This window comes from Gymnogyps californianus, chromosome 4 (assembly GCF_018139145.2).
Source record: "Gymnogyps californianus isolate 813 chromosome 4, ASM1813914v2, whole genome shotgun sequence".
Classification (NCBI taxonomy): domain Eukaryota; kingdom Metazoa; phylum Chordata; class Aves; order Accipitriformes; family Cathartidae; genus Gymnogyps; species Gymnogyps californianus.
In genome coordinates this window covers 12,743,533-12,769,557 of record NC_059474.1, presented here as the reverse complement: position 1 = coordinate 12,769,557, position 26,025 = coordinate 12,743,533, and the positions used below count along the sequence as shown (strand labels likewise).

Sequence of the window (26,025 nt, the reverse complement as noted above, 5' to 3'; positions counted from 1 at the left end):
AGTCACTATTAGTTTCAGAGAGAGGAGCAGTGTGTTTTGGGGAGTACTTAGGCAAAAGGGCGTGCATTATTTAGTGCATATGCAGTGCGCGAGGATTAATTGAGAGGCCTTGTTGAAGGGTAGAAAGCTCTGTTGCAAGTGGTTCGTCAGGTGAACTAAGAAACCTTTTGAACTGCTCCCCCTGCACACTTCTGTTGAGTTGGGCTCAAGCTGCTGGGGAGAAGAAACAATGATTTTGATTATGGAAATAACTTTTGCTTTGAATGGAAATATGTTCTCAATTGAAATGATTCTTAGCCACTTGAATAAGCAGATTTCAGGATGAAATCATATATTTATAAATGTCTCTGTATATTGAATGACAGTAGGAAAATAACATTTACATTTTGAAGCACTCTTTAGAGAATGAATTGTTAAGTTAAAAAGTATTGTTGTTCCGTATCAGCAGGGATAGTGGTAGCTGGTAGAGAAATGGAAGGATAACACTGGAATATTTACTTGGCTCTGGACGAGCAAGTGGCTTTCTTCTGGAGCGCAAAGTGACCAGGAGCTCTGGCTCCTGTGATAAACCTCTGTGACTGAGAAGGGCTGCTGTCAGTAGATCTTGTCTCCTGCAAGTTCTGCCAAGCTCCTGTGTGTACTTAGGATTCACAGTGTGGCATTTAAACAGAATCATCCCTGTTAGTAGTTGTTATCACATACTTTATGGCATGTAGAGCCAATTCCATTTTTCATATCACATTTTTCGAAACTGAGTGTTTTCTAGGAGCAGACTGGACCAAGCATTGGTACTCTGCTTCTGTCTGCAGGTGCTTATTCTGAGGTTAGGAGCTGCATCATTTTGTTCTGTGGATGGTGTGATTTGATGGACAATATTCCCTGCAACGTAGAGCCTGATAGTAAAACCAACGGCAAGAACAGTAGCACTCTTCTCACACCAGGCATTAATTGACAAGCCAAACGATACCATTGTGGAACCAGTGAGGGTGAAACCCAGAGGAGTGACTATGGCCATTAATTTTCCCTTGGAAGTCTTCCCTATATTTGAGTGTGTTTGAGGTTGTGATTGAGTTTGGTTTCAGACAGGAAGCATATGGCAGTGGACTGGGGAGCCGAGACTTTGCTGGGACACAAAACACCCAAAGAAACCGCACGAGTAATTGAATCTCCTGTTCTGCTTGAGTCAAGCAACAGAATATTACAAGTTTTCTGTGAATATTAGCTCATATTTGAGAATTAATTTATTTCAATCCTATCTAGACCCATCCTGTGCTCATTTTCTACAAATAGACTTCAGCAAATGGAGGATTTGCCAAATCAATACATTTTAACTACATTACAGAATACTCGAGGATGGCAATTGGAATTTATAATCACAAATGCTTAGGACAGAAGTCTGATTCTAGAAGTTGCAAGTCAATCAGGCAAAAATGAACTTAACATGTTACCTTATGCCCCGTCAGAGCTCAGGTATTTTATAGCTAACAAGCTACAGGTCAAGAATTACTTTACAAATAATCTGAGACAACTATTGTTGATTTTTCAGAGAGTTTACAAACAGAAGAGTAATTGTCTGAATAAATAATGTAATGCAATGTTCTGTGATACTCGTGTATTGAGATGAATTTAGTGCTCATAAACATAGAAAGCACAGGGCTTGAGTCCAGGTGATTTACTTAGGTGCCTTTTTATTGGGGACTTAGAGGATGGACTGTTCTCTGCCTCTCAGCATCTCTTCCTTTCCTGTACACATCTTTGCAGAATATTTACCATTTTCAGGAAATGCAATTTGTCTCACCATTCTCAGAGCTTCACCTTTTCTCTATTATAATGGAAACTAGGGTGGTGAGGGTGGCAAGTGAGTTCAGAGAGGACAGGCTAAATCCAGACTAAGTACATAGAGATGATGCAGTTAAATAAGCAGACTACTGTAGGTTTAGATGAACAGTTTTCCAGCCATCTGTCCTATTTTTCTCTCCAGAATTGATGTCAGAGTATCAAAACTGTTGAATAGTTAGCAATAGCTGTTAGAGGTATCTGTAAGATCCCTATATAGTGGTTCACAAATAGTGGGTATGGACCACTGGTGGTCTGCAAGTTCATGGGCCAATGCTTCACAGCTGAGCTGTGGAACTGCATTGCAGGTATGTTGTTTTCAATTGGAAGCGTAAAGTATAGTGATATTCGAAATACTCTGACAGAGGTCCACTTATCCAAAATTTTTGGAACCAGTTGCCTGCAGACAGCATACCTGATATTTAAGGCATTTGTTTTCTCTTCTCTGAGATGGGACAGTAAGTTGACACTGAGCACTGTTATGCTAAAAGAGAACATAATAGAAAATTCCAAAGCAAATACAAATAGGCCTTCTCGTCTGTGTGCCAAGGATGCCTAATGTTGCTATCGGTACTGTTAGTGATGCTCTACCTGCAATTTAGATGAAATCTGCGCCTAGCATGTCCAGCTTTCAAAATAAGGAATAATGCATTTCCCTCTCTTTGCTGATGCTACACACAGAGTCTTGTGTAATCACTGCCAAAAGATAAGAATGAAATGGGAAGAAAAAGTAGCAAACCCCAATGCTGTTCTGATGGGGAAAGCAAAGAAAAGATAGGTATAAAAGAAAGATTGTATGTGCAATTGGTGCTGTGATAATAATTTGAAATGCAATTACTAAAGGTCAGCCACCTCCAAAGGCAAGTTTTGCTCTGCTGCTCGTGGACTTGTAAGCTGCAGGGGGAGAGGCTTACAAGAAGCAGGAGGCTTACAGGAAGTAACAAGTAGGGATGGGGTGCGCAGCAGAGGATAGCAGATCATCTTTTCCTCCTCAGGACCTTAGATCTTCTAATGATGAAATCACATACATCTCTAGTTATCATATACCTGACAGTATTGCTTGTTCACTACAGCTTCAAGGCATGGATGACCGTGCTCCATTCCTGTTTCATTACACCTCTGCCTTTGCATATCTGCGGCTTGAGGGATGGGGGAACAGCAGAACTAATTCCCTCCCACATTCTTCTATGCCATTTGACACATTTACTAACAAAGACAACTTATTTTTTTCCCCAAAATCTATACCTAAAGATTTGAAGATACAGCTGCAAAGCATAAAATTGAAGCCTGAAAATCTACCTACAGTATGCATAGCCCAAGCTGTATTTTCTTTAAGATATTCCACTGAAAATATGATATAAATGTTCTTCTTTTCTTTCCTCTTATACTTGACAGTACGTGTGTAAAGATGTGAGAGTTTGAATGTGGTGTTATTTATTGTTGTTGTTGTTGTTATTTAGTAAAGCCACAGAGCTGAAATGATAAGTAACCAAAACCTCATAATAATAATTAGGCATGACTCATGGGTTGCTCATAAAGTATTTGTTCCATTAATCCAACTCTATCATGTGGTTTGAAAGTACTTACATTTTTAATATCAGTGTGAATAACTTAATGGTTTGGAATCACTTGAAATTTCTTATCAATCCATCAGCTAATATCCCTTACTTATAATTTGCATTCTTAACAGAATAAGTGACTCAAAGCTACTTCTTATTTTACTTCTTTTTATAATCATTTACAGCTTCCTTTGATCATATGGTAATATCCTTCACTTCTACATCCTTCACTGTCTTAGAGGCAACAGGTATCAACTTTGTTCTATTTTTATGCTTTATTGAGGCAAACCCAGAAGTTTCTCTGACCTCTTGTAATATTTGAGGAAATTTGAGGAATCTGAAGCTCAGTTGTGTTGAATGCACATTTATTTATCTATGTAAAATATGCGAAATGTTAGGAGAATCTGAGACAGATCCAAAAGCTATAACAAAAAAAAAAAAATTAGAAACTTTAAGTGCTAATCAAAATGCTGTCCACACATAGCTGCCGAATAGGCCATATGTGGCCAATGCAAATATAGGTGTGACGTGACTGTTCATTGTTCTGCCAGATTAGTCAGTTCCTGAAGACACAGCACTAATGTTGGAGGACAATTTCTCTGGGATTTGATGGGTCATCTGATTATCATATTTTGTATTATTCTTACTGATCTTATGCTGTAGAATAGATGAATTTGTGAGGAGGTAAATAAGGAGAGTACAACTATATTGGAAGGAGTTGGAACAAAAGATCACTTTTCTTCCTGAGACTGTTATGTGGCAAAGTAAAGGGTCTTTAGCAAACACAAAAGAAAATTATTGCCATATGTAATTTTTTATGTAATATTGCTAATGAAGGAAGGAGAGTATTACCACCGGAAAAGATTTCCTTCCTCCATCCCCACCCTTAAATCTGGATGTCTCATTTTCATGAATCTGAAGTGCAGGAATGCAGGCCCCATGTTAGTGACAAAAAGGGACAAGTAGCCCATTTTTATACATTGTACATAATGATGAAAGAGTAAAACAGCTTTGAGTCACATAGGCTGCTTCTCAAACTTGCCCAAACCTTGCTCAATAAGAGGTGACTAAGCTTTTTAGGTTCTGTAACTGTTTCTGGAAAGGGTGTTGCATCTGTCAAGTTAAGTCCTTTATTTGACAGTATAGCTTTTTTCTTGTTCTCACGTAATGTGGTCTGTGTTGGCCTCAAAAAAAGAAAGAATGTTCCTCAATTAAAAAAACCACCAAAGAATAAAAAGTGGTTTAAGAATTGTTTTACTTGTCTTTAATCATAAGGTGGAATAATGAAATTTGTCTCTCTTTCTTAAAGTACATTACAGATGACCGTACTGTCCAAACTCGTTTACTATTATTAGATCTTTTCAAACCTGAGAAGTGCTGACATCCTGTCATTAATAGTCTTGTAAATTCTGAAGTAAACAGATTTCAAAGACACTTGACTGTTAGTGTGAAGACAAGGTCAAAGAGTTGAATGACAAGTCCTCCTGGTGCAATAAGACTACCCATCAATCAGTTTTACTAGCAACTTCTTAATAAAGAAAAGAGATCAGAACATGACAAAATAGTATCTTGGAAAATATATGTGCATGACGTCCATTTTGGTATCCTTGGACTAGTAGTTAATGATGAATAACTATTATATATGGTCTGGAAATATGGTAGTCTCCTGTAGGAGAACCTCTTCTGCAGTTTAAAACTTCTGAAATTCAGAAACTGAAAAAATGTATTATATCAAAACTTTCTGAGCAAGATATATTAAAGTAACTAAGATAAGCAAGATGGTTAAATTTAATTTAAGAATTATCAGGTTTTAGTATTGATGACTCAAGGATGGTCATTTACAGCCATTAAAACCAATTTTATTTCAGTTATTAAGTACTCTCTTGTATGAGTGTGCAAGCTTCACTGTCAATGCATTCGGCAAATACACAGCTCAGAAGCTAGGTCATTTTCCTCTAACGTTCTGCTGAAAGTTTTTGGAACTTTTTAGCGTGCCCTGTGGTGCCACTGTGTTTCATTTCCTTAAATCTTCTGTGGCATTTATTAGGGTTAGATGTTACAGACAGGTTAATCAGTGGTAATGTTACATACAGCCAGTCTACGAGTTTAGTAGTAGGACACAGTCTAAAGTTTGACAGATGGCTCTGGAAGAAGGAATTCCCTTTATCTACTAAGTAAATGTATAGGAACAACAAAATTATGGTTCAGATCTCTCATTTTTATTAGCACAGGATATTAAAAATTAGAGAAAATATAAAATGCCTACATTTGAAAGGACTTCAGATGCATTCAACAGTCAAGATATTACATGAGTCTTTAAGATATATTGTGAGGCTTTTTCATTATCTCATGATGATAATGAGAGTTTGTCTCAGTAAAAAGAAAACAAAAGTCAGTTCACATCTGGAGATGCAGTCTGAACACAAGATACATTCACATGTAAATTTACTATATGAAGCTGAGAGGAGGGCAGACTGCAGTCTGCTGTGTTCCATGGGATTACCCGCAAATGTGGGGCAATAGGCACTGCACAGAGTGCCTCCTCCTAACCACCCTCCTTTTGCTTTCTCCAATGACAGCTGGAGTCTTGATTTCTTTGAAAAAGACTGCCTTGGATTGGGTGTGATTTGGAAGAACAGCAAATGTATCTTAGTCTCTCCCCAAATAGTGGCATGTTGGTTTTCATTTTATTGGTATAAGATCAAGCTGTTTTCTGAGTCATGTATAAAAGGTACTTAATAAAATATGCCTGTTGGGACTAGTGGCTAGCATTTTGGATCTGTACATTTATTTGTAGAACAGCGGTGTTGTGCTGAACTGTCATTATGAACGTGAGGCTTGACCGCATATACCAAAAGGTTTGCCAAAGCCTTCACAGATTAAATTCTCCAAAGCGGTGGTTTTGAGTGGAATCAACAACAGCAGAAAGGGAAAAAAACCCCTTTTGTTGGGCAAAACCACATTTTTTTTCATGTAAGCTTGACTGCTTTAGGCAGTTGAATAAGACTTAGTTATATGACTGCAAAAAGAAATGTAGATAAAATGCTTCTGTGCCACCTTTCAAACTGCAAGTGTAAAGTTTGGAGTACGACTATAATTTCAGACTTCATATCCAAAGATTGTGCAGGACCTATGTTGTAGGTACTTTGCTTATCAGTAAATGTGAGGGTATCTTTTGTTGGTGTAGCCAACACTGCTGCACAGTTGGGCACTTCTTTGGCACAAGCAGACTCCAGGCAGAGTTCTCATTCCACTGAACTTAAAGACAAAACAAAATGACAAAGCTTTTGTTTTTAGTATGGTCAAGACTTTATGTGAAGCTGTGGATTTCCTAGAAAATATTCAGATACGTTCCTTCTGTGACTTGGTGATGCTCTAATTGTGCTGGTTGTCTACAGAAAGTGATTTTTGTTACACAGTATCTTCAACAAAGACAACTCCTGTTATGTAATTTTCAGTAACTGCAGAATCACAAATTGATTGAGGTTGGAAGGGAACTCTTGACGTCATTGAATCCAGCCCCCTTGCTCAAAGCACGGTGCTCTAGACCTTGTCCAGTTGAGTTTTGAGTATCTCCAAGGATGGAGATTCCACAGCCTCTCTGGGCAACCTGTTCCAGTGTTCAACCACCCTCATGGTGAAAAAGGTTTTTTTCTTACATTTAAATGGCATTTAATGTATTTCAGTTTGTGCCCATTGTCTCTTGTCTCATCACTGGACACTGCCAAGAAGAGTCTGGCTCCATCTTTACTCCCTCCCATCAGGTATTTATACACATTGATAAGGTTTCCCCTGAGCCTTCTCTTCTCCAGGCTGAACAGTCCCAGCTCTCTCAGCCTTGCCCTATGTGGTAGATGCTTCAGTCTCTAATCATCTTCGTGGCTCTTTGGTGGGCTTTTACTCCAGTATGTCTATGCCTCTCTTGTACTGAGGGGCCACAGTACTGCAGATGTGTCTCACCAGTGCTGAGTGGGAAGGATCACCTCCCTTGGCCTGCTGGCAATGCTCTTCCTGATGCAGCCTGAGAGACTGTTGGCCTTCTTTGCTGCAAGGGCACATTGCTGCTTACGTTCAACTTGATGTTCACCAGGACCCCCAGGGCCTTTTCTGCAAAGCTGCTTTCCAGCCTGTCGGTCTCCAATATGTACTGGTGCATGGGTTTATTCCTCTCCAAGTGCAGGACTTTGCACCTCCCTTTGTTGAGCTTCGTGGGATTCCCGTTTGCCCATATCTCCACAAGATGTATCACTGATGTATCAGCCACTCCTCACAATTTTGTATCATCTACAGACTTGCTGTCATCATCCCATGGATCTGTTTCCCATCATCTTGGAAGCTGTGAAGTCTGCTGACCTCTATCTGCAGCTCTTCACTTGGTGACCCAGATCTCCCACCACCACAAGGCTCCTGCAAGGAAGGAGCCCATCTCCTGCTGTCCCAGTCTCAGTGAGAGACCCCAGAACCCCAGCAGCCCCAGACTTGCAGAGCTGCATCCTCTGCTGGCAGCTCCATCTGAGCTTGAAAGGTAGATGCTAGGGGCGGCAGGAGAACATGTATAACCTTCACTTCTACAAAAAGAACACATTTTTAGACGCTGGGTCACTTTTTTCTCTTCCTAGTCTCAGTTAATGCCAGACAAGAATGTGATTGAAGTTTTTGGCTCCTTAAGTGCTTTGTGTTATTTTCAATGTAGAGATCTGTTCTTACTCTGTGGGGGTTGTTTTTACTTGCATTTGAAATTACATGGCAACAATTTATAGTGGACCAAGCTTCTGTTAAGAGCAGTTAGTCATCATCAAGTGAATGAATGTATTAGAATGTCACCCTGGTATATATCAACCCTCTCTCCTATAAAGCGCAGTGTCAGCTGTGAACACACTCTTAGTGCAACTTTCTTTTTACAAAATAGATCCAGCATGGCACGTATTCAGAAGACGACTTCTGCCAAGGATCATCTCCTTACTGTTTTATTTTTAGAACATTCATTACCATGGCGTGGAAGCACCGTAGATCCATGTGAAAGTGTTAATGGCCATAAAACCGCTGGCTTCCTATACTTGTTGCTATGAAGTGTGATCTCAGTTTGGAAACTCCTATGTAAATGCGTGTATTTGTCTTAGGATTCTGTTTCCTAGCAAACTGCGACGCAGTGCAAAATGTGCTGCATTTGCTGTGGCTGGCCCTCATAATCTGTCAGCATAATTTATGGGAACACTTCACGGCACCTTCTGCTGTTAATGGTCTCTCAGAGTCCTGCAGAAAAGGCTGGTTCTGCCTCCTCGTTTTAAGAGCCATGATGGTGGCACTGTTTGTCTCTTTTCTGGATCTATTTTGGATTTATGTCTGGCCAAGGGTTTGGAAGAGCTGCTATAAAAGCAGAAACATCTGCTGGGGCTTTATGTGCTGCTGGCTTGCCAAGTTCAACAGCAGGCCAAACTACAGCTGATGGGCTTGGCCCTCCCCAGGTGTCACTGCAGTTACAGGAGAATGACTGCAAGGGAAATTTGGCTGCTGAAAGCTCTAAACAAAATAAATTAAAAAAAAAAGCTTCAGCAATTGTAGAAGGCTATTAGGAGATTACGACTGGGGTCATTAGCAAGTAACAGAAACAAATCCTGCTGAAGTGGTTGTGAGCATCTGAATTCCCCCAGTCGCCCTGGTTACTGCAGCACCCTCAGGTGTGCCTCCTCCCATCCGTAACTGCAGGCTTTCCCACTGTGTTCTGCAAACTGCCAGTTCAGGTGGCACAGACACACGCTGATTTTAAAGGCTGTTAGGAAAACTTGATCTTGTTTAACTGTCTGAATGTTTTCATGACTTCAGACACATCATGGCAGCCTCATTCATGGGCAGACATGGGTGAGGCAGGCAGTGTTTTCAACATGGACAGTGAACTTCTGTTGCAGAAGACGAATTCAAAATGATGTCTTAAAATTCCTTGTAAAGGTTTTGTTCCTGATGCAATTGTAATAACTTAGAATAATCACTCCTTTGACACTGGGAACGTGGGAACTGATATCCTGTATGAACTTGTGCTGCATCTGAGAACTGCCCAGCCTCCATCCGTGACGTGTACTAGCAGTTTCAGAGAAGCATGCCAGAAAACCCACAACAGACAACCATGGGGCAGTTGATAGGTCTCTAATACACTCAGCATAAGGCTTGATACCTTCCAGAGTCTATTTATCTGTATTGAGGTTATTTTCGTTCTTTATAAAAATGTCCAGTTACTCCCTTAGTTCTGCCAACCATTTGGCTTCAGGTGCTGAGTACCACAGTCAAATTACTAACAAAACATTGACTTCATTTACCTTTTTTATAAAGTGCTACAACCTGGCCATATAATTCACTCCCCCTCCCACCTCCCCCAGAGCAATCATAAAGTTGAGGTCAGCACTTCAGCAGCAAAAGCAAAAACTTCTACAAATGGAGTTAAAGAAGAGTTGCACTTACTGAAGAGTAAGTAGCTGACTATTACAATTAGCAGAGCCCATTACTAGAGGAATACATAATTGCATGTGAATGTGCACATACAATTTATTAGATTATTATCAGTTCTTTTTTAATTTTGTAAATGTTCTTGTTGCAGCCAGACCTATCCGGCAATTACAAGAAAACTTGCTGTTCTGGTCAGAAAGCACAAGGCCAAATTCTCTCTTCTCATACATCCCAACATCCTTCTTGCCTTCCAAGGAGCTGCCTGACTGAGAATAAAGTTGTTTCAGAAATATTTCAGCTGTGTGTAGTGGTTTAAATAAAAAGCCTGGGCTGTGGGAAATACCTAGTGTTTTTCCATGGTGGAGAATTTTAACGTTCCTTGCAAACCTCAAGAAAATGTTCTTGAACCATCCCCTTTCCCCAAAGAACGCAAATATGTGAGATGAGAAATTTTCCTTTTTAAGTACTCATTTCCAATCACAGCACTCATAAAAGAGGAATCATACTGGAAGTGATATAAGGATGTTTCTACTTCTGGCAATATAGTTAGTAAGCATAATTTTCGAAAATTGCATTTTAGCTCCAGAGGCTTTTCTTTCTTTTTTCTTTTCCCTAAATTTTCAAAAAACACACCTTTTTTTCAAAGGTTGTTGTTTGTTCAAATTGGTGGAAGAAAAGTTAACACTATATAGGAAGTGAAGTATTCATTTCTTTTGTAGGTAATATTAAATAGTTAAGTGAAGCCACTGGTTTTTTTTCCAACACAGTACTTTCAGAAATAATAAATTGAGCTTGTGAAGGAAAGCCTTTTTATTAAAAAATATACACCTAATGGTAAAATTCTTCCTGTAGTCTAATCCAGCTAGCATTTTTATGGTACAAAACCCCCCAAATTAATATTAATCATTTTTGTAGCACTGTGTGAGTTATCAGTTCTGGTATTTTATTTATGTTTGTAATATGCCAGAGCTGTCTCTCAGTAGCAAACCCCTCAAATGCTCCATGATACACTCCATTCCTTGCTGAGACCTACTAATGCAATGCTGGATTTGCAGCTGCTGAAACTAAATCTACACAGGACTGTTTCTTAGGATAAATGCACACTAACAGTTAGTTACATGATATGTTGAATTCCATGAAGGAAGTGTGGTAAGGAATTGATCTTTCTCTATTTCCCACAATTTCATTCTCGTTTTCTACTCCCTTATTTAGGTCACTACAGCTGTTTGTGGGACTGAGTTGTAAACAGGATTACTGAAATGATCCAGGTTAAAAGCAAGCCTTCAAAACCATTAATTTGAATGTGGATCATTTATATCGTTTTGTTTTTAATGATGGCTGGGGTAGGGCAATGGTGGGGAATTTTTAAGGTGACCCCAGGCTCAGCTGTGGCCAGCGACTGCACCTCGAGGGCTGTGTGCTCCACTGCCTGCCCCAGCCCCGCCTGGGTTGCAAAGCTAAGAAGGAAGAAATAACACAGAGCTTTTACTTTTTACAAAAGTGAGACATAACCCTGTCTTCCTGGCAGTGTCTTGGCTGCTTTGTCACTGTGACACTGCTTGTTTCATGGTTGAATGGATTCATCACAAATATCTGTGTACTGCAAGCGTCGCTACAGGCTGTACCTTCCAAGACGTGCCGTCAGCGAGTGCTGTGTGTTGGTGATGGAATTAATGCACCAAGGCAGTAGTTTCAGTGTCTTACCTGAGCTAACAGTTTCTGGGAGAAAAGGTGATGGCTGCAGCTAATAGAAGCTGATGTGATGTTTTGCTGGCCTGTAAAATATAAAGGCTAATTATTGGAGCTGTGCAGCAAAGTAATGAGGAGCTTAAAAATGTGACCGATAAGCAGTGCGATTATAGGCTAATGAGCAGGATATTTGTGGTATATTGAAGGACTAATGAAGGGCTGCAAAAGATAACTGTGGTGGTGTACAGTGAGACTATGCAGAGTAGGAATGTTTAAATACAGCACTGAAAGATGTGTAGTCTATACTAAAGACACAGTTCTGCTAACTATTGGAGTTTAAGTGTGTGTGTGTACATTGCACAGATTCAGTAATTAACCAAAAACGGTACATGATAAATGCATGACAAGATATCAGTAAGGGAAAACATGATACAGTACGTAACTACATATTATATACCTTGAATTTCTGTGCCAAGTGTTGCGAAAGGAGTGGTTTAGATCACTTAAAGAATCACCATCAAAGGTATTAGCAAAAGGTGATTTTAATGTGAATTTGTAAAAGTGCAACTTAACAAAGTTCAGTGGCAAGGTTCACACTATTACTTACTACACAGGAGAAACATACAAAGGAAAATCGAGTTAGAATCAATTTAGAACAATTTACGCAGAGACCGGAGACGCGAAAGGGTAAGGGAGACCCTCCCATTGAGTCACGAGGTTCAGAGTAGACCCCCTTGCTTTCTAAGCTCCCGATGGAGCTTAGATGCGGCTAGATCCAATCTTAGTCCCAGACTTGGTCAACGGTTTATGTCTAATGTAATTAATACAAGGGTAAGGAAAAACTCCCATTGAGTCATGAGGTTCAGACTGGACCCCCTTGCTTTCTAAACTCCTTCTCGGAGAGGAGTCTAGGTGCGGCTGAATCCAAACTTAGTCTCAGGCTTGGACAACGGTTTATGCCTAATAGAAGGGATACAAAGGGTAAGGAAAATCTCCCGTTAAATTACTATGCCAATTTGCCAGGGAACAAGTGATTATGGATCCTATACGACTTTGAGGTAGCAGCAATTTAAGATTTATTAACACTGTTATGATAAATCAGAAGATTAGGTTATATGATTTTTAACAATACTTAATCATCAGTGAATTATCAGAGTGATTTAATAAAGTTTGCTGTCAGCACTACAAAGTTTCCTAAATCAAATTACTCACACACACAAACACACACACAGAGATATAGAGGTTAACCTATAATCAAGATTTTTGTCTCTTGGTGAACTGAGAAAAATTAATGGTACCAAATGATCTTTAAAAACCTTGCGAAATCTAATTGTAGTGAATTACTCACTATTCTCTTTTGTCAGCATTTGTTAGCAGACAATCTTTGACCCCTTCTTCTTCGTCGGCATCTATCAGCAGACGATCTCGGAAATCCTCGCGAAACCTGCTCTTTGAAATCCTCGCAACATCTACTACTTAAAATCCTTGTGAAATCTACCCTGAGAGGCATCCCAACTCAGGGGGAGATACTGGGTCACAGCCTACTGCGATCCCGGAGAGCTCAATGGGTCTCACTTAGGATCACTATTTATAGGATCACAAGATGATTGACTTCAGTCAGTGTGTTTCCATTCTGGCCATAATTCTCGCCAGGTAATTCTGGCACCCTCCAAGGCGGGCCATGATCCAAGCAGCAGGAGTTTCAGGTACGGTTCCAGGCAACGGGAGTTTCAGATACGGTTAGGGAATGCCTAATCATCCTAACTCACTGTACCATAGCCAGGATAAGAAACTACCAGATTGTCCCAACTCACCGCACAAGAACAGCATGTTGGCTAGTCCTGACATCGCAATGTGGCCCGGGGGTGGGCGGGCTGCACCACCACACCACCACCCCATCCATACACAGAGCTCTGTTTTATCACCCTCCATGTTCCCTCATAAGAAAACATGAATGGTTCCTGTACTGTGCGAAGCTTTGTGTCCAGACAGCTCCGGGACAGGGTAATTCCTGGAAAACGTGGGCTTCGAAACACTTTCTGCAAAGGTAATTGCAACATCAGGATAGAAGGTTGTAGCCTGGCATGCCAGTATGGGGCACAGCCAGCCCAGGTACCATGTAGCATCAGGGGAGCCGATTGTCAAACCCTCAGGGGAGAAACCAATGTGTAGCATCATTTAGCATTTGTCTTCTGTGATTTTTAACTATGTTGCAAAATAAGGCCATGTCCTATTCCTCACTGTGAAGTTAGTAATCATAGCTCCTGAGGAAGGATCTGACACCCTAAAGTCACCTAGCAAGGTACTCCTTGCTTTTATTATTGGCTACGGAGGACTGGTTTTCCCTCTCAGTGCAGCCAGTTGAATTGGGTATATTTAGTGCATTGAATAAAAGTCCAGTTATAGAATTTGTGATGTTTTGATCCTCCTTCAGTTCTCACTCGATATGAATGAAGCTGTTCAATGTTTTGGTTTCATTTAGGTTTTTTTTCTGTGGATTTTTTTAGGTCAGTATTTTACAATCAAATATATATTTACAGGTCACTAAAAAGACACTACAAATGGCTGCCTGTCCTTTATTGTACTCCCATGGAGTGACCAAGACTGTAGGGCTCTTCATGGGCACAAAATATCTGTAAAAATGGGAAGGAATCTCTATAACTGTATAAATGTAGAGTTGCACCATGTTCTGTACTCATCAGAGCATTACAGAGCAGGTCACTTCAGCTAAAAAGGCTACCATGATAATCCACAGTTCTTAAAAATATCTGTGATATCAGCATATGTGATCAAGATATGTTATCAGTAATGGATTGGTAAGTAAAAACAGGATACATTCATCTTCATAGTGGTTTTGGGAAAAAAGGTAAACTCTGTATTGCCTAAATGTGAAGTTGCTAAACTGTTTATCTGTTAGCTCTTGCCTACACCATTGATTCTTTAGTGTAAAACTGGATTAAAGAAGAAACATTTCTATATTTCTGTTTTTGAGAGGAAAAATATGTAACTTCAAAACAGCTCAAATTTTCTGGAAAGCAGAGAAATGTATTTTCAGAAAGTACTCCAGCAGAGCTGATAGCTGATGAGTAATCTGTTAATTGGATTGCTAGGAGTCATACTCTTCTACAGCCTTTGAAGAAACTTCCATCTGCACGAATTCCTCAATACAGGAGTCAGGTATTGGAACCCAACGTTACAATGTGTTTCTACTCTGAAGAAAGGCTTTGGGGTTTTGGAGGTTTTTTGTTGCTGTTTAAAAAGATTTTATGAGGCTAACCAAAGTCTCTGCAATTTCCACATTGTATGTGTAAGAGCCCTTGAAGTCTTCTGTACTGTTTAAGTAAAGAAGATACATTAGTGTACCACTTCTTTAATGATATTCCTCTGGTTACTTCTCTTTCAGTACGTTTGTCCTGGTATTTGTTGTTGGAACTTCTGATATATCTGTTTTAGATACTCCGTCAGCCAGTTCTTCATTACTCTACTGTCCTATAGATATCTGTTTTCCTTACAGACATTTGAGGTATAGGAGATAGTGTTGTCTCTATTTTTCAGGTGAGGGACCAGAACACAAAGGAAATCCTGGTGTTAGACATAAGTCTGTGATAGAGCGAGAACCTGAATTAATTTCTCTTGCACTTTAAAGTTCATGGTGTAAGTACTGAATTGTTCTTCTGACCAAAAGGAGGGGAAGGCGAGAAGATGACATTTGCAATACAGTCTGGAGAAAATTAAGTGGGAAGAAGTCCAGTGAGTCTTATGCACTTCACAAATGAATCTTTTTTTTTTCAACAATTTATCAATAATCTAAACCAGCAGATCTTTCATATGTTTTTTTTTCAAAGGCTTTCTTTTTGTTTCGCTAGTTAAGTAATCCATGAGTCATTTGAAATCTCTTCATTGCTGTCTTCTAGGATTGTCAGTTAATAGGGCTTGTACAGTATGGCTCATTTGGCTAGAATGGAGCTTGAGTTAATCTTCAAGTGAAAAGGTAGAGGAAATCCGATGAACATGTGTGTTAAGTGTTCCAACCATTCTCTTTCCAGTGCGTCTCTTCAATTCATTAAAAATAAAAGAAAACAGGGAAGGAGACATTTGCAGTTGACATTTTCTTTGAGTATTAAATTTGACTTGGGAATGCAATTTTCATCTCTCTAAAGATTTTCACTGACATCTTACTATATACATTTTAATGTTTCTTATATACATATTTTAATATATACTTGTAAATATAATCTGGAAAAACAACTAAGTATGAGCAATACTGAATCATAGGTGTGAGTCATCAGTGGAGAGCTGTATAATGGTAGTGAAGTTTAGACAGGCAAACATTTGGTTCGTGTCTCTTTTGGTATCTGTTAAATTTCTTCTTCTTTCTCAATATTTCTGTTGGAAGATGTCCAGACTCAGCATTTAGGTACAGTTCCAAATTATGTTAGGCATAGATTTCTTTTAGCTCAAATATTAAAAAGTTACATTTTTAAGCATGAGACCCAAATTTCCTCAGAATTTAGGGGCTTTGGAAGTTTTGTTTCATCAGGGTACATTTCTGTACCACTTGGAAGTTTTCCCAACTATCGTTTGAGCTCACGGTATTAAAACAAGCTAAAAAGACATAATTCTGTCTGTGCTGTAATATCATTGTATGATTTTGATGATTGTTATTTGAACATGCCATTGTTACAGTGACAAATGATTTTTCCTTAAAGAAAAAAAAAAAAGAATGGCACATATTTCAGCAGATGTACAAACTTTCAAAGAAGCTATTACCCAGCCGCAAGCCCTGTCAGACACAGGTTGTGTGATGTCTGCATCAGTACATGAGTAATCATGTCGTTCCAGCATCCAATGGTCCTACCGCTCTTGAATGGCCCATCACCTGAATACTGGAAGATGTGTTTCCTACGAGTCCTCCACTGAGTTTTGCTCTACTAAGAAACATCCATGCAATCTGTAGCCTGTAGCACACAGCAGGAAGCAGCCTGTGGATAGCTTGCTGTATCCCCTGGAATGTCTCGCAGAAAGCCAAAATGCTCACTAACTGCATCCAGATAACTCAGAACTGCAGGTCAGGCCCATCTTTAAGAAATCGGACTTTACACTTCTTGCTCCGATTTATGGATTTCTGCTGTTGTGCTACCACTGCAAATAAACCATGCTGTAGAAGCACGTTTACTCTTCTTATCAGGTACATGTGTATCCTCTTTCCGTTATACCTTGAAATATCTTTTCATGAATTTTTAGGGAGGAAACAAAGTATTTATCCTGATAAACACAGATGGTTCATTTGTGGCTTTTTTTTTCCCCCCTCTCCTTAACACTTTTGACACAGCACAAGTTTGGTTTTTAACACACAAAAAAAATCTCTTTTTGACTGGAAGAGCATAAAGGGCTCCTCCTCTCCTGAATTTGGTACAAAACACATTTTATGCCTCTTCTTAATATATTCTTGAAATAGGCATGCACTGAGGTCCCAGAATTCGTCCTCCCCAACCCTGTCTGTAGCCCAGCAGTGCAATTACAGGGAATTCTGTTCTAGCTGGGTGCTACAAAATGTTGGTTCTTCATATATGCAGAGTTAGGAACTTGGAATTTATATCTCAAGTAAAAAAGTTGTTGTATTGGGTTTGCATGGCAAGGTTTTGGTAGCGGGGGGGCTATAGGGGTTGCTTCTGTGAGAAGCTGCTAGAAGCTTCCCCTATGTCCAATAAAGTCAATGCCAGCAGGTTCCAAGACGGACCCGCCGCTGGCCAAGGCCGAGCCAATCAGCAACAGTGGTAGTGCCTCTGGGATAACATATTTAAGAAAGGGAAAAGAAGTTACAAGGGAGTAGCAGTTGCAGCCAGAGAGAGGAGTGAGAAGATGTGAGAGGAACAACTCTGCAGACACCAAGGTCAGTGAAGAAGGAGGGGGAGGAGGTGCTCCAGGTACCAGAGCAGAGATTCCCCTGCAGCCCGTGGGGAAGACCATGGTGAGGCAGGCTGTCCCTCTGCAGCCCATGGAGGTCCACGGTGGAGCAGATATCCACCTGCAGCCCGTGGAGGACTCCACGCTGGAGCAGGTGGATGCCTGAAGGAGGCCGTGACCCTGTGGGAAGCCCATGCTGGATCAGGCTCCTGGCAGGACCTGTGGGTCTGTGGAGAGAGGAGCCCAAGCTGGAGCAGGTTTGCTGGCAGGACTTGTGACCCCGCGGGGGACCCACGCTGGAGCAGTCTGTTCCTGAAGGACTGCACCCTGTGGATGGGACCCATGCTGCATGAAGAACTGCAGCCAGTGGGAAAGACTCACGTTGGAGAAGTTCATGGAGGACTGTCTCCCATGGGAGGGACCCCACACTGGAGCTGAGGAAGAGTGTGAGGAGTCCTCCTCTTGAGGAGGAAGGAGCGGCAGAAACAATGTGTGATGAACTGACCACAACCCCCATTCCGCGTCCCCCTGTGCTGCTCAGGGGGAGGAGGTAGAAAATTAGGGAGTAAAGTTAAGCCCAGGAAGAAGGGAGGGGTGGGGGAGAGATGTTTTTAAGATTTGGTTTTATTTCTCATTATCCTACTCTGATTTGACTGGTAACTAATTAAATTAATTTTTTTCCCCAAGTCGAGTCTGTTTTGCCCGTGACGGTAATTGGTGAGTGATCTCCCTGTCCTTATCTCGACCCACGAGCCTTTCGTTATATTTTCTCTCCCCTGTCCAGCTGAGGAGGGGAGTGATAGAGCGGCTTTGGTGGGCACCTGGCATCCAGGTGACCTGTTTTCTCTGGATTATAGCAGATTTGGAAGACCAATTATTTTGGACAGTGCTTCCCTTGAATGATGTCCTTGAACTATGTCCTCTTGTATGTAAATGTCTCAAAGAGTAGCTGACACTCCTGGGCTCCCTCAAGGCTGGGTTATAGTCAAAAAGATTTGGGAGTCTCAATAAATTTCTCCATAGATCCACAGATCTTCTGCCAATCCGAGTCTTCCTGCTTAGGCATGGTGAACCTTTATGGATATGCATTAGCTTGTTGTCTCAGGTTGGAATTGGATTTTTTTTTCCCCCTTTAGATAGCTAATTTGTACCAGAAAATAAAATTTTTTTGACTATATAATTTTTCTACCTTTGTCTGAAAATACCTTAGTTACCTTACCATACTCTTTTTGTTACAACTTTCTTCTTTTCTTTTAGTACTTTTTATAAGTCATGAGAATTAGAAGAGGAAGTTTTAGACTGGAACTCTTTATCTTTGAAATGGCTTATCCTCTTTGCATTTCCTGCCTGTACTCTTTTTATACCTTGATACAGTTGCTGCCACCATCCCTCCTGCACTGTCACTCTCCAGTGGTCCCGTTGTATTAATCCTGGAACTGCCTCTTCAAAGTAAATTGGGTCATCTTTAAGGTTCAGAGAATTATTTCAGGATGTTATTACTGGGCAAGCTACTGACCTGATATTTTTTCCTCAAAGAGAATAGACTAGGTTCTGTTTCCATCATACATGTTCTGCATGATTTCAGTACATCTGGCTGAAGTCAGTATTTTAGTCTTTGCTTTAATTTCTTCTCTGTCAAACACCTCCAGCAAATTAGGTTTAGCACTGTCCATCCTATTCCTCTTAGAATTTTAATTAGCTCGGTACTGAATACCCAGTGCAGTGCAATTGTATGTATTTGATTTCTACGTAATTATTTGTCAAAACTGAATTGCTATGATTCCATTAACTTTTATAATGCATTGCTGTATATCTGCAGGTGAAGCAACATTATGGGGGAAAGTCAAATCCATTCAGATGTCACTATAAAATAGATAAACTCTCAACTTTAGGCTGTGAGTGTGGTCTGTGTGTCATAGGCTCATGCCCAGTCAGGTAGAGAGGGAAGAAAAGCAAGGTAAATATGAACTCTTCTTTACTTGGTGTCCCTTAGGACCTGATCCAGGCATATCATTCTGTGCCCCATATGCTTGGTGATGCCAAAGACATAGAAAGCTGCTCCATGACCACAGCTGAAAGTTCTGGTATCATGTGGAAATCTGGATGTGTGAAAGCAAAGTAGCCGCCTCCGGCTTCGTACCATATGCCCTCTGACTTAAGTGACATCCTTGGTGGGACTGGGACACGGGCGGGTGGAGGGTGGGCACACAGTGCTCATGGCAGCCTCCTGTGGGCACCAGCCCCTTGGGGACCGTTCTGCCTCATGTGGCTTGGAGGAGACCTCAGGCTGTGGGCCACCTGTCAAGGTGTACACACTCAGCCAGGGATTTGTTTTCTCACTTTTCTCTCTCGCTGTACTCAGTCATGTTCCTACAGATTTCAGCAGTGACTCCCCTGGGCAAGGAGTATGAGACAACAGAGCCCACCGGGGAGCAATGAACATGGTAGAATGGGGCAGAAATCACTGCATAGGCAGTCCTCAGGGTTGCACTGGGAGGGACAGAGGTCTCATCCTGGTTCTCTTGGACATGAGAGCTGTTGCATGTTCCCAATTGTATGAATGATGCAGAGGTACTGGGCAGGGCACATTCAGCCCTGTTTGTTAAAGGAGATTGTTATTCCAGTGAAAAAAAGGGAGTATAGAGTCTAAGTCCTCCCACCAACCATCTGTCCTAGGGAGGGCTTCTTGGTGAAGACGGGACAGGTGCCTTAGAGGTGTCTGAGTCCCTTTCCAAATGCAAAAGGAAAAACTGTAAATATGGAGAGACCATATGGTGCAATTTGATCCTATATAGAACAAACAAGGCTTCATCCAAATTGATTTAATTTTGGACGTGACTTGCTTTGATTTTCACTAAGTAACTTTTTCCTACACTAACATTTTACTTGTGCATTCCTTTTATGCTAGGCATTGCCAATACAGGTGTGTAGCATAGATGCCATTTTTCACTGTAGGTTTTTCAGGAATACGAAACAATTTCTACAGAGCGCCCACATTTGAAATATTCATAGATTTGTGTGTATGACATACTGATGGCCAAGTACTGACTTTGTTTTTATTCATTCAAAATTTAGTGAGCCTCTGAAAAAAGAGCTGGAGGAGTGGATGGATACCTTTATCAAGTACGAATTCTGGTAGAGGTCCATTGCGAGTCTTCCAGATCTCAGGCCAAATTGTTCTCTTATGCAACACCAGGCTCTGAAGTCAGGTCTTCTTTTTCTGCATAGCTGAGGAGGTGCTGTTAGTACTTGCTGATGAGCTCTGCTTAGCTCTTTTTTCCTACCTTGTGGGTGGTGATGGAAAGGTATACGTGTTGGGCTTCTGTCACTGCACAGCGCAGTGTGAGGATGAAAACTAGCACTGCACAGAACTGCAAAATACAGATAGAAGTAGCCATGTTTTTTCAAAGCTAGAAAAATATTTTTAATAGTGGCAGGTTTCTTTTAGTAGCTAATGAGCACTAGAAAGAACAAAAGGATGGCAGACAAGCATTGAAAATGGATAGTTAGTGCTACAAAGTGGGGTTTTATTGCAGAGTTTCAGTGCTGAAGGCTTTTGAAGAGAGCACTTACAGATGTTTGATTTCTTTCAGGTCCTCAGATTTTGGGACGTTATACACAAAGTTGAATCTACAGCCTGGGATTGCCACTGTTATTGACAATTTCTACATTTGTCCCACCAACAAAAAAAAGGTATGTGGCAAAAAAAATCACTTTTTATAGTGCAGCTGAGATTCTGCAACTATGCGAAGTGTGTTTTACAGGTTTTCAAAATATAGGGAAGTGGTTTTCACAAAGTTGCAGGTCATGTTAGGTGCGTTTGTGACATATGGAAGTGGGATATTTATTCTTCCTGAATAATATAGAAAGGAAAAAATGCCTTGATAGACTCTGAAAACTTTTGAGGCCATTGACTTCTCGCAATTGAGCTTCCGTGAAGTTTTCCATGGAAAAGAAAAAGGAACTCCTGTAGGTTTTCACATGTCCACACAAATTCTGGGACTAACATTCAACCTCTTCATCCTTTATGCACAATTTCAAAGTCCTTTGCACATTCCTTAATATAAAGCGTAGGGATTGGGCAGGCTGTCATTGAGAATTATGTTTATCCTGTGTAAAACCTTAATTAAAAAATAAAAAAACTCTCTCCTTGAAACTCTTTCTTAAAAAATGTTCCTGCATCATTACTGAACCAAAAAGCTTTTCATGGAGCCTAGGAAGATTAAGTGGACTTTATAAGTGAGAGCGAAATCGACCCATTGAGTGTATTTACAATGGATGTTATATTAGAAGCAACAGGAAGAGCGATTATGAGAAAAAAAACCAATAACAACTCTTCTATGTCTGCAAAATGCCCATGATTTAAACGGCAAGAATTGTGAAATACATTGTGAATAACACAAGCACAGTAGGTCTTTCATGAAATAAGAATTTTCTCTTGATAAGGGCCTTTTAACTCCAGTGTAATACAGAAGCATTGATTTCATGCAGAGGCCACTGATCGGAAGGACAATGTTAGTTGTGTTTATCTGTCTGTTCTGCTTAATCAAAAATCAGTGGAACTTGATGAGGCTGCCTGGATGTTTAAGTACATATTTTATTTCACTTGCAATTGTCACTGGAGTTTTTGTGCCCAAGCTATGCTATGCCTGAGCTTGGTAATATATTTTTAATGTGCTGCAAAGTCAGAAGTGATTTTTTTGTTTCTTGAAGTGGAACTACCACCAAGCACAAAGTTTCTGCAGATGTGTGTCTCAGAGATAAGATCTACTGGTGATTTCAAGTCCAAAAGAATAACACCAAAAATCTTTACCCTCCTCAGTTTCTGGAATAAAGGCTAAAAGTATGAGACGGATGAGAGCCCTGTGGAGGATTTTTCCCAGCTCACCCAGCTACAATATAAAAGCCTGCACAAGCACAGGGGGGTCAGTGACAATGTGGTTGTGCCAGTTGTCTGGCAAAATAAACAGTGATAAGATCACTGCTGAAGTTCAAGCCTGAAGGACACACCAGTGTTCACAAAAAATCTCATGTTAACCCTATCTTAGAAAAATCTATATTCTACTCAGGACAAGTTGAAGTTCTTAGAGATACAAACCCTGGTTAGTAAACTAATACCATACTGGAATCCATCTGTTACAGAAAGTCCCTTTGAGTCATTAAATATGCTATTTTTATGCTGAGATTTGCTTCTACGAAGATGTTGTTCAATTGTATACAAACAACAAAAACAACAGAGCAGAAAGGATTTCTAGGGCCTGTAAATGACGCCAGAGGGAGGACGCAAATGTACATACATACACGCATACATGGTACAAAAATGGTGAAAGGATTAAGGTTAAATGCTGGAGCCAACAGCTTCAGACTGCTCTTGGAGGTGTTGCAGTCACACGTAGCAGGTAAGGGGGAAGTCTCCATGTCATAAGAACTTTGTCAGTTGTAATGGGAACTTTTCTGGTGCTGGACATTTGATTAGGACACTAACTAAGACTACCAGCTGATTTCACAAAAGTTATTTAGAAAGATGGAAGAACATGTCTCCCTATCCGTCCATTTCAGCACAGTTGCACTGGGATGGAATAGAACGTTTAGAGCTCTGACTCCCTTTACTGCGCTGAGCAGAAGTCTCGGGGTTTCACTTTGTCGTGGTTTAACCCCAGTCAGCAACTAAGCACCACGCAGCCGCTCCCCCCTCCCCCTCCCAGTGGGGTGAGGAGGAGGAAAGCAAAGGAAAAAAAAGTAAAACTCGTGGGATGAGATAAGAACAGTTTAATAACTAAAGTAAAATATAATACTAACAATAGTAATAATGAAATATAATAATAATAGTAATGAAAAGGAATGCAACAAAAGAAGGGGGGGGGGAAGAAAAAAACCAGTGATGCACAATGCAATTGCTCACCACCCGCTGACCGATGCTCAGTTAGTTCCCGAACCGCGATCCGCACCTCCCGGCCAGCTCCCCCCTGTTTATATACTGGGCATGACGTTCCATGGTATGGAATACCCCTTTGGCTAGTTCAGGTCAGCTGCCCCGGCTGTGCTCCCTCCCAGCTCCTTGCACACCTGCTTGCTGGCAGAGCACAGGAAGCTGAAAAGTCCTTGGCTTAAGATAAGCGCTACTTAGCAACAACTAAAACATCAGAGTGTTATCAACATCATTCTCACACTAAATCCAAAACACAGCACTGTACCAGCTACTAAAAAGAAAGTTAACTCTGTCCCAGCCGAAACCAGGACACACTTGTTCCTGATGTTACCAGACTTGAGATCATTATGGTGTGGGTTTTCTTCAACCAGTTCACATCTTTTGAAATGTGCTGAAAATGGAAACTGGAGTGCTGACCGTGCATACTGGAACCGAGCATGCACATTAAATTTAAAGCATAAGTAGTCCCATGCTACCACTTAGCATTTAGGGAATGGGAATATGCATGAAAGCAAAGATAAAAGACATTGATGGGCATTTTTTGAATACTTTGCATATTAAGCATTGTTCTATGCTTTCATTCCATTTACTCATTGTGGACCTCATCTGTGGAAGAACTGATACTGCAAATTTAATGCTCATCATTTCCACCTCAATGTCATCAGAGCATTAACCTCACCTGATTTTAGCTCTGTGGAATTTAGGTGTCTAGTCAAGCCCTCTCCCTCTACAGTCAAAGGAGAAACGTGGGTACCTCCAGGCAGTTCATCCTGTTAAAATTATAGTTCTTTGTAGTTACGAGAGTAAGACTGAATGATCTTGTAGAGATTCCTATAAATGACTTTGTGACTATTGTGGATCTGAACAGAGACTCACTGCAGCTTCCTACAAAGACATACAAAGAGATGTGTTTAACCCGAGCCAGCAACTAAGCACCACACAGCCGCTTGCTCACTCCCCCCCTCAGCAGGATGGCGGGAAGAGAATTGGAAGGGTAAAAGTGAGAAAACTTGTGGGTTGAGATAAGAACAGTTTAATAATTGAAATATAATAATAATAAAAAATAAAAAATTGTAATGAAAAGGAAAATAACAGAAAGAAATAAAACCCAAGAAAGACACGGGATGCAAATGAAAGCAATTGCTCACCACCAACTGACCGATGCCCAGCCAGTCCCTGAGCAGCAGCCCCCCGGCCAACTCCCCCCTAGTTTTATTGCTGAGCATGACGTCATATGGTATGGAATATCCCTTTGGTCAGTTGGGGTCAGCTGTCTCAGCTGTACGCCCTCCCAACTTCTTGTGCACCTCCAGCCTCCTCGCTGGTGGGGTGGTGTGAGAAGCAGAAAAGGCCTTGACTCTGTGTAAGCGCTGCTCAGCAATAATGAAAACAACCCTGTATTATCAACACTGTTTCCAGCACAAATCCAAAACATAGCCCCATACTAGCTACTATGAAGAAAATTAACTCTACCCCAGCCAAAACCAGCACAAGATGGAAGATTTTTTTGTTTTGTTTTGGAATGCAATTAGATGAAATATTTGCTAGAAGGCTCCAGTCTAGTTCTCGGACTGACATTATTTCTTCAGTTTATCTGTGCTGGTATACCAGCTCCCAGAGTGACTTAGAGTTTCACTCAACATGCTTCCACTCTGTGAGCTGCAATTATACCATACAGACCAATGGACTTATAAATGAGCTTTATACAGCAAATGTGAAATTGTACTGGAAATTTTCAGTCCCTGTGAATTATTCTAGTTTGCATTTTCTTAAGATGCATAGAGAAGAAAAAAATTTGATACTTCTTATCTTCCCTACCCCATTGTTTAAGAAGTTAAAATTCAACAGAATTATAATGCTGTTCATGAAGAGGTGCATTAGCAGATGCAGAAGGTACAACAGCATCCTTTTCACATAGTGCTACATGGAAAAAGGATTGTATTAAAAAAAAGAACAAAATTACAAGGTAAAATATAGGAATGCTGGGGACTTTGAGCTAGCTCGTGGAAGGACAGAAATTGTTTATAAAACTCACTAAATCCATGCAAAGAAGTGGCACATTCCTTTTCTCTCTTACCCTTCTATGAACAAGTTGTGATGAGTACTGTTCATAGGTCTAAGAGAAGAATCAGGAAGGAGTTGTATGAAGGTCATGTCTACACAATCTTTTGATGATTGAGGTAAATTCACTCAGTCTGGGTCTTTTTCTGGCTGAACAGAGCAGAACTCTGATGCAGAAACTGTGTTGCTGCGGTTACCACAGGACTCAAGCTATGAAACCCAGTTTTGACAAGAAATGATGACAAACCTCTGAGGGTAGAGCTTTAGAGGGCTTTGTGTATCGCTCTGAATGGGCCTTTCTGATGAAATCATGGGATGGAGGCGTGAACCGTGGTTGTATTGTTTGTGATTCAGAGTTGAATTGCAGTCAGCCAGCAGCACAAGTAGAAGACATTTGCACCTACCTGCAAAAGACTGTGTAGGCTCACCCTAAATGCTATGAAACAATAGAGTAATAGGCGAGGTAACGCTGTAATTAAGAGTTCACGCTTCCTAAGGATGCATTAATATTTGCTTTGCATTCTGGCTGGTTTTAGTGTAGTATGAACCTACAACCAAAGACACTGAAACTGTTGCTCTGATACGGTTTTGGAAAGTTGTAGAGTA

General features: G+C 40.6%; 1 protein-coding gene across 1 annotated transcript in view; it reads left to right on the top strand.

The window, feature by feature from the left end:
* The window catches only part of SORCS2 (sortilin related VPS10 domain containing receptor 2), a 388,331-nt gene that overhangs the window by 122,124 nt on the left and 240,182 nt on the right, over positions 1-26,025 (top strand). Inside the window, exon 4 of the mRNA XM_050895504.1 lies at positions 21,023-21,122. Within this exon, the coding sequence (XP_050751461.1) occupies positions 21,023-21,122 (100 nt within the window). The remainder of the gene's footprint in view (positions 1-21,022; positions 21,123-26,025) is intronic.